At 58.5% G+C, this 9277-nt stretch overlaps 1 protein-coding gene across 1 annotated transcript; it reads right to left on the reverse strand.

Annotated features, from left to right (window-relative positions):
- Positions 1–5761: 5761 nt before the first annotated feature.
- On the reverse strand, positions 5762–7338 carry P2RY8 (P2Y receptor family member 8). The gene has a single exon (XM_079909794.1). The coding sequence runs from the start codon at positions 7213–7215 to the stop codon at positions 6154–6156; it is 1062 nt and encodes a 353-aa protein (XP_079765920.1). The 5' UTR covers positions 7216–7338; the 3' UTR covers positions 5762–6153.
- Between the last annotated feature and the right edge of the window lie 1939 nt (positions 7339–9277).

Here is a 9277-nt window from a genome sequence, read left to right on the forward strand (position 1 = left end):
CAGGCCCCGCCCCGGCTCCGCCCCAACCAAGCCCCGCCCCGGCCACTGGAGCTCCGCCCAGGCCTCACCCCCCCCCCACCGCCACGAAGCCCCACCCAGGGCCCGCCCTTCCCCCCTCCCCCCCTCCCCCCCTCCCCCCCCTCCCCCCCCCGGAGGAAGCGGCTCCGGACCGCTTCCGTGCTGGCCCCGAACGAAGCCCCGCCCCACCCACGAAGCCCCGCCCCCACGCAGCCGGCGACGCGAGCTGGGCGCGGGCTGGGGGCCTGGGGCGAGGGCGGTCTCCAGGTCCTCGGAACCCGGAGACCAAGGAGCACCTTGGGAGCACCAAGAGGGCGATGGGGGGAAAAAAAGGAGTGTCCGTGTGAATCGGTGGAGGAGTCCCCGCGGGTGCTGTGGGGGACGGAGATGAGGGGTCCCCGGGGCGCGGTGGGGGGCGGAGATGGGGTCGACGGGGCGCACTGGGCGTGCGGCACTTCTCAGCCTCAGCGCTAGTGCTGTTTGGGGGCAGGTCATTCATTTTTGTGGGGCTGCCCTGGGCGATTGCAGGGTATTTAGCAGTATGTCTGGTTTCTGTCCACTAGATGGCAGTAGCTGCCCTCCAAGTTGGGGACAACCGACCGTCTGCGCATGTCCTAGCCACTGGGGGACCGAATCGCCCCTCGTTGTGTGCCAGGGCTATAGATAGATAGATGATACATAGATAGTAGATAGATAGATAGATAGATAGATAGATAGATAGATAGATAGATAGATAGATAGATAGATAGATGATGGATAGATAAGGTGAATAGACGATTGATAGATACAATGGATGGATGGGCAGTTAGATGGATGGATGGCCACAGATACATAGATCGTAGATAGATAAATGGATGTTAGATAAATGCTAGATGGATAAATGCTAGAGATAGATTATTTATTAATATAGAGACAAATAGATATGACGGATGGATGGGTGGATGGATGGATACATAGATAGATACACAGATGATTAATAGATAGATGACAGATAGAGTCATTCTAGTCAGAATTCTCAGCCTCACACTACTGACATTGGGGGCTGGTGACTCTCTGATACGGGGCGTCCTATGCACTGTGGGCTGTGGAGCAGCATCCCTGGTCTCCCCCCACCAGGTGCCAGGAGCACCCCTCGCCACCACGGTGACAACCAAAATGACCCCTGACTAATACATCGCACATATAAATACATACCTATGTGTACGTAGATGTCCATGTGCCTGTATATATACGTGGCATATCATGGTATGTGGTATATATCAACATGACATCCTAATGTATGTTTTTTTTAATTTTATTTATTTATTTGGCTGTGTTGGGTCTTCGTTTCCGTGTGAGGGCTTTCTCTAGTTGCGGCGAGCGGGAGCCACTCTTCATCGCGGTGCGCGGGCCTCTCACTGCTGTGGCCTCTCCCGTTGCGGAGCACAGGCTCCAGACGCACAGGCTCAGTAGTTCTGGCTCACAGGCCTAGTGGCTCTGCGGCATGTGGGATCCTCCCAGACCGGGGCTCAAACCCGCCTCCCCTGCATTGGCAGGCAGATTCTCAACCACTGCGCCACCAGGGAAGCCCCCCAGTGTATGTTTTGATAGCATCGTAATGTCCTAGTTTTTCCCCCTTAACCTTCTGTGCTGGGTGATCCAGCACAAGGCATCAGATGGTCGTGCAAACCAGGTCCCTGTGCACCAAGCCCCCCAGGTCTCCACCCTAACCCCCTCTTGGTTAACCCATCAGAGGCTGACCACCCACCAGGAAGCCCCTCCACAGTGAGTTCTGATTCACCGTGTGGACTCACCTTGCCCCAAACTTTACCCATTTGGGGGGAGTCATTTCCTGATTGGTTGAACTTTACGTTTCCCTCCAATGTCTGGAGTTAGAAATCATTCTTCTTTTTCTTCTTCTTCTTTCTAATTCTAGGCATTTCAAGGAAATGTACAAGTTCAACCAGTCAGGAAGCATCTTTATCACCGAATCATCTTTCCCCGGACAGTGACAATGAATGTTTAGCTCGAAAGGTCAGGGTGGAGGCATAAATACTTGTTTTCAAATTGCACAGCAGAAAAGGTGTCAAACTGCCCGCCCTCCAGCCGAGCTTGAGGCCCCCTTACTGGTTCTCCTCTGCCGATGCTGGTGTCACTGAGTTTTATCTGGATGAAGACATCAGAGAAGGTATTGCAAAGGCAAACTGGAAAACCACTTAATGAAGGATCACTGTCCGATGGGGTCAATTCCCCCCGCATCTCCAGAACCAGCCCCGAAGGCTCCCATTCCGTTCACTGCACAAGCCGAACATCTTGCTTACAAAAATAGACGGTTTATTCTGAGGAAGTTCGAGGTGTACAGGGCGCTTGTCAGTGTAGTACTGGGGCTCCTCAGCCACCTCCCCCATCCTTCCCCGTCACGTTAACCCCCGACATCCCCGCCATAACGAAGAACCGACATCGGTCGTTTTCCGAGGAGGGATCGGGGTTGGAATCTCGCCCGTGTTCCCCGTGCTCTTCTGGGATTCAGTCTGCGATCCTCTCATTTTCCTTAGATGTTCCAGCTTCCATCTTCTCAGGATTGTGGACAAGGAGGGGAGCAGACTGACGGATGTCTTGATGGTTTTGACTTACGCTGTAGGAAGGTCTTGGTGACAGACAAAATCAACAAGGGGACAAGGAAGGCAAGAAAGGAACGGTGGTTGGCACGGGACACACTGTAAACTAGGGATTTAGCCAGGGATGTCCGGCAGGGGTTACCAGCCAAAGCTGGGTCCCCACGGGTGTGGGATGGGACTCTGAGGCAGGCGCTGGGTTCGACTCCCTGCTGGCTAACTCACCAGCTCCGGTCCACCGTTGTGGCCTTTATCGGTGAGTCCCACAGCAGTAATCTCATCCCACTTAGGAACCCGCCCTGCACATTTATTTACATCCACTCCTACCCTAGAGGTATGTTAACAGCACTAAGGAATCTCATTGGCATTACAGAACCGTATAGGTTTCCAAAGACAGATCAGACGCTGGAAGAAAAAATAAATCAACGTCTCCGTGCGAGAGTTTCCAACAAACCACCTGTTTTGAGCGTGGATATTTTAAAACAGGCTCAAGTAAAGAGAATGACATAATGAAACCCCGTGTTCCCTTCACCCAGGCTCAAGCATTATGAGCTATCAGCATTCTGGCAGTTTTCGTTCGTCCAGTCCCCAAATACGCGGGCACAAATGCACACACGCGCGTGCACACACAGAGACGTGGGCGCATGCACGTGTACACGTGTGTGACGTGTGCATGTATGGGTGTGCACGCGTGTATATATGTGCGTGCTTGTATCTGCTGTCATATTTTAGAGCAAGCATCAACCATCGTCGCACTCCGCCCAGGACTGTTTTCATTTACACCTTCAGCATTTTAGGGTCTCCTTTAACAAGGCCAAAGCCCCATCATCCCCCCCAACCAATCCTGGGTTCCACCCGTGCCCCGTTCGTGTTCTGCTGGCCCGGTTCACGCCAGGAGCCCAGAACACCATGATTCTGCCATCCTTGAAATTCCAGGGAGCCTGGTGGGAGGGTCATGGGACGGCTCGGCCGTGAGATGGGAGGGTCTTGGTCAGGCAGGGGTCTCAGGAGTCCGAGGGAGAAACCTGTCCGCCCAGCACACGGGGAGAAGTCAGGGATATGGGTCTCTGCGTTTTTCCTCCCACACCCTCCCAAGAGGTGAATCACAGAACCACATCTTGTTTTTTTCTCATGTCTATGTACATGCGAATGTGTTATCCTTTTACAGGAGGCTTAAGAGGGCAACAGATTGAAGGAGTGTGTGGGGAGAACACACACACACACACACACACACACACCATTATTAAAAGGCCGAAAGAGGGGCAAATCCCGCCCTGGGATTTCAGGTGATCTGACGGACCTCTCGGACAGGCTGACGGTCACCTGAAGTTCTGGATGGAAATTCCCAGCAATTCGAAAGACCCTGTCGGACCTCCTGAACTTCGGTGGAACTGGGGGCCCCTAGAAGGCAGAAGTCATGGGGTCGACAGCCCTGGATGGCGGAGTGGCCGCCAACCAAATAAGGGCTCGCACAGCCCTCTGGGACCCAAAGGCTGGAGGGACGTGACAGCCACTGGGGGAGGGTATTACTACCTAGACTGGCTTCCTCTGAATTCGAACTATGACGCTTAATCACAAAGCAGCAGAAAAACGTCCTGTGAGGGTGGTTTGAGGTTTTTCACACTTTTGTAGCATCAGATGCTGGAGGCCCACGCCCAGACGTGGGTGCCACTGTCTCTCCGGCTCAGGGTTTCCGCCCCCAGACTGTTGCTCCCTTGACCTGGCTTTCTAGGGTTCGCCTTTGGGACAGTGGGGAAGAGCGGGGGGACAGCACGCCATGCACGGACCATCCAGGTCCCGGACACGTGCCCTTTTCTCGTCCCTTGCACCCATGGGCTCAAGTCCTTCCCCAGGGGCACGTCCGGCTGTCCCTCTGAGGCTCCCGAGGGTGGCTCTCGGCTCCCTGTAAACACAGACACTGGCTCGGACACCGTCCTCTGTGGAGATGCCCCAGCTGCGTGGCCTGGGGCGGAGGACGGTGAAGGGGCCCTCCAGCCTGCACCTCCAAGCCGAGGGACTGGATTCCACAAAGCAGGTCCCACCCTGGGAGCCAGCACCAGGCATGGGCCCTCCTGCAGCCACCGAAGCAGAAGCCAGAGGCTCAGGCTCAGAATTTCAGAGTGTGTGTGTCTCCTGGGGCAGCCGTGACAAATTCCCATAAACTGCAGGCTAAAACCCCGGACAGACTGCACCCTCCCCCAGCCCGGAGACCACACGTCTGAGGGCAGCCATAACAAGTTCCCGTAAACTGCAGGCTAAAACCCCGGACAGACCTGCATCTTCCCCCATCCAGGAGACCAGACGTCTGAGGTCAGGGCGTCCCAGGGCCGCGCCCCCTCCAGAGGCTCCAGGGGAGGGTCCTTCCCGCCTCTTCCAGCTTCTGGGGGCTCCAGGCTTCCCTGGGCTTGTGGCCGCGTCCCTCCCGTCTCTGCCTCTGTCTTCCCGGTTCTTCTCCTGTGTGTCTGGGTCTCTCCTCTTCTGCCCCTTAGAAGGACCCTGTCGTTGGATGTAGGGCCACCCTGATCCCATAGGTCACACTTTGCGGTTCCTAGCGGACATGGACTTTGGCGAGACACCGTTCACCCCGGCGTACATATGTCTGCTTCTCTTCCAATGTGACCAGGTGCTTCCAGAACATCAGCTCACAACCCCCATCCACATCTCTGACCCACGGAGGGGACGTCACCTGCCCCACAGCCAAGCCACTCTCAGGTCCCTGAGCCCCCGCCTGCCAGCCCCTCCAAGGTCTCACCTTATAGGCTGCAGGGCTGTTTTCCTTTCCCAAGAGAGCCCTGAGCTGAGTCCTGTGCATCCCTCGTGATGTGCAGAGCACCCCAAAGTTTGTTCTTGCAGGCAAATCCCGGCCTCCCGGGAACCTGCTGGTTTAGCATCCTGGGCAGTCCGGGGACTGGGCCCCTTATCTTCCCAAAGCAGCCCAGGTAGTGGGGCTGGCACAGGTGTGTCCCAGGTGCTGAGCAGACCTGCTACGGGCTCGTGTGGTCAGTGCTCTCCCCTGGTCCTCCAAGGATCCCACGGGTCAGGCCAGGAGCCTCCCAGACCCCCAAGACGACTTGCCATGGCCCAGCGTTCTCAGCTCGAAGGCAGAGCCAGAGAACGGGCCGGAGGAGCCCCCTGAGGCAAGCTGAACCCCTAGGCAGGTCAGGGAGGTGCAGCTGTAGCTGCGAACACTCAGAAACTTGTCATCCGCCCAGAGACCCTCGGTCCACACCTCCGGGACGGACGACCTTCCGGTCTGGGGGCTGTGGCTTGGGGATATTTAAGGAGAACCTGATCCCCGCCGGGGAGCCCCCGTGTTTGTTTGGCTCCGGGGGACGGGGGGAACCAGGTGATGTCGGGGGAAACAGGTGATGTCGCAGGGCCCCATGGGCCCCCAGAGCACGGGGCCCGAGGTGGCCTGTCCACGGGCACGTGGCCAAATCCCAGTGCCCGGAGGGACCGCGGGTGGATTGTCGCAGGGCGGGGGAAGGACCGCGCCGCCCTCTCGCGGCTGCCCCGCCCCCGCCCCCGAGGGGCGCCCGGCTCAGAAGACGCTCTCCTGCCGCTTGACGCTGGGCCGGCCGGCGGCGTCCAGCCCCTCCACGGAGCGCACGGACAGCGTGCGTCCGGAGGCGAGGCTCTCGAGGTGCCCCTCGGGGCTGCCGGTGGGCAGGGGCCTGTAACCCAAGTAGTGCCGCATGTGGAGCTGGAACTCGCGGGACGCGAAGTAGTAGACGAAGGGGTCCAGGCAGTTGTTGAGGCAGCTGAGGCAGAGCGTGAGCTTGTACACGTGGTAGTAGCTGCGGCCGAAGAAGAGCCGGCTGACCACGTGCACCAGCAGCACGAAGTTGTTGGGCGCGAAGCAGGTGACGAAGGCCAGAAGCACCACGGCCGCCAGGCACACGGCGCGGGACCTCCGGGCCTCCCCGTGGCGGTCGGCCGAGCGCAGCAGCGTGAGGATGGTGGCCGTGTAGCAGGCCACGGTGACCACGAAGGGAACGAGGAAGAGCACGACGAACAGGGTGAGGAGGAACACCGCCCACATGGCCACGCTGGGCAGCATGCTGGACTTGAGCACGTCGAAGCACGTGACGATGCCCAGCACCTCCACGGCGTAGGTGAGGTCCGTGCGGGCCAGCGGCGACAGGGCGGCCAGAAGGAGGAGCCACGTGCCGGCGCAGGCAGCCACGGCGTAGCGGCGGCAGCGCCAGCGGGCGGAGGCCAGCGGGTACACGACGCCCAGGAAGCGGTCCACGCTGATGCAGGTCATGGTGAGGATGGAGGAGTACATGTTCGCGTAGAAGGCCACGGTCACCACGTTGCACAGCAGCTCGCCGAACACCCAGTGGTTGCCGTTGCAGTGGTAGTAGATCTGGAAGGGCAGCACGCAGGCCAGCATCAGGTCCGTGACGCTCAGGTTGATCATGAAAATGACCGAGGGTGTCTTGGGTCCGATGTGGCGGCACAGCACCCACAGGGAGAACAAGTTGCCAGGGATACTTATCAGGGCCACCAGCGAGTACACCACCGGCAGGACCACCGCGATGGCCGGGTCCCGCAGCATCAGGAGGGTGGCGTTGTCCGGACGCGTCACGTTCATGTCCATCCTGGAGCCGGGGGTCGGGGGGCCGATCTGGAAGAGAAAAGGGGCGCCAGGGGTGAGAGGGGCGGACGACGGCGTCTGCCCGCACAGGAACGGAGAGATGCGAGGGTCCCCGGCGCCCGGGGGGCGGGCAGCTCCCGGTTCCTCCTCTGCTGGCCCTCCCTCCCTTCTGGTCCCTCTTCCCGCCCTCCACCTGTATCCCAGACCCAATAGATGCTAAATCCTCAAGGGCTGCATCACCCACAAAAGCTACAAGGAACCATATGAAAACACCCACCACCGCTGCCAGGCTCCTGACCCAGCATGGGGGTCACAAACCTGCCCCCCCCATCCTGCACCGGGTGGTGGTGGGGGAAAGAGACCCCACACCGGGACGTGGAGACCCCGTGTCCTGTCCCTGCAGGCAGCAGGTGTGGGCTGAAGTCTGCTGGGGCCAGAGGACACAGGACTGTTCCTGTAACTGCCCACGGCCCAGCTGCACCTGGGTCACTGCACTCCTGCCCCTCCCCTGGCAACTTGCTTCCTTCCTGTGACTTGGAAGCATGGGGAGCGTGCTGTGAGGCACGGTGCGGAGGCTTCAATGCTGGGGCCATGAGGATGCAGGGCGGTGAGGCTGAGGTACAAGGTTACAAAGTTACCAAGGGAATGACTCTGTTTCCAACCTGCAAAGTAGCTTCCCTCGGATGCTCTGAGCCCCGATTTCTTCACTGGCACACAGTGAAGTCAGGGTTCCCCCACCCCAGGGCTGTGCTCGGTATCGCAGTCTGCCCTCCCCGACCACACGGGTGTGCTGTGCTGCTGGCGTCGTGGTCCCAGCAGGATAGTAACTGTCACCCTGCGCCTGGCCTCCTGCCTTTGGCCCATAACCGCTCATCACCCCAACACCGCAGCTCCACTCCCTTCCAAGTTCGGGACCCCAATCCCAGAGCACCCGTTGTGGCTGCTCCTTTGGGGCGGGGGTGGTGGTGGATGTTGGGGCCCCTGAGACATCATCCCCATGTCTTCCCTCCCTCCCTCCCTCCCCGGCGATGTCACAGTAATCCTCTTATTGTGACATCACCGGTAGCACCAGCAGGACATGAAGATAGAAAAGGGGCTCAGAGGTGTGCTGGTGACACGTTCCCAAACTGCAAAGGGGAGTGGATCCCCTGCCCGGCTCCGGCCCTGATGGGGGGTCCTGGGGGTTCCCCCCAGACCACACAGAGCATCCTCCGCTCCTCCCCAATGATCCCACAGAGGAACCTCCCCCGGGCTGCTCCCAGCCGAGGGATCCAGGGACCACGGTTGAAGGGAGCGGTGTCTGTCTTGCAAGCACCTGCTTCCAGGTGCCACGTCCCCGCCATCCCCGCCGGACGTGGTTTTGGAACCCCAGCGGCCTCCCTGCCTCCTGGGAAGTGCACAGCAATACAGGAGCCCATGGAGAGGCCCAGGTACCTCGTGTGGCTGGCAGCCCATTCCCTGCAAACCATGGGGAAGACGGAACGGCTGTCGGGCAGGTGTGTGGCATCTTTGTTCTTGTCTTGACCCCCCCGTGAGCTCCCAGGGCTTTTCCCAAGCATAGGACGGGCTCTTTGTGGGCAAAGGAGGATGCGATCGGAATATGTGTTACAGGAGTGGGGGAAACTGCCCATCAGGTCACGGTCTTAGGAGCAGACGCTGAGGTTTCCCAGAGAAGAAGGAATTCTGAGTCCAGACAGCAGGGTCAGCTGGTGCCTGGGTCTCTAGCCCCGCCCCCTGCCCTGCGGATTTCAGACTCACCAGCCCCACAACCAGTGTGAGCCAATTCCTTGAGATGAATATCTTTCTGTATATATTGTATTTTACATTTGTAGGGACGTATATGTGCAAATGTAGGCTTGTGTGTGTGTATACACCTGTACACTTGTGTATATATATATCCTCTTGCATATAGCTGTGTGTGTGGGTGTGTATATACGTGTGTGTGTGTACACACACGTGTCTGGTCGCATATATGTCATATTGCATGTACACACACGTGTATATACACGTACACACCCTATTGCCTGCATGCAGTGGGTTGGCCAAAAAGTTCGCTCGGGTTTTT

Source organism: Stenella coeruleoalba (assembly GCF_951394435.1).
Source record: "Stenella coeruleoalba genome assembly, chromosome: X".
NCBI lineage: Eukaryota > Metazoa > Chordata > Mammalia > Artiodactyla > Delphinidae > Stenella > Stenella coeruleoalba.

What these genes read in the sequence shown, in the direction of transcription:
- P2RY8 (XM_079909794.1), bottom strand. Translation starts at nt 7,215, where the DNA reads ATGGACATGAACGTGACGCGTCCGGACAACGCCACCCTCCTGATGCTG.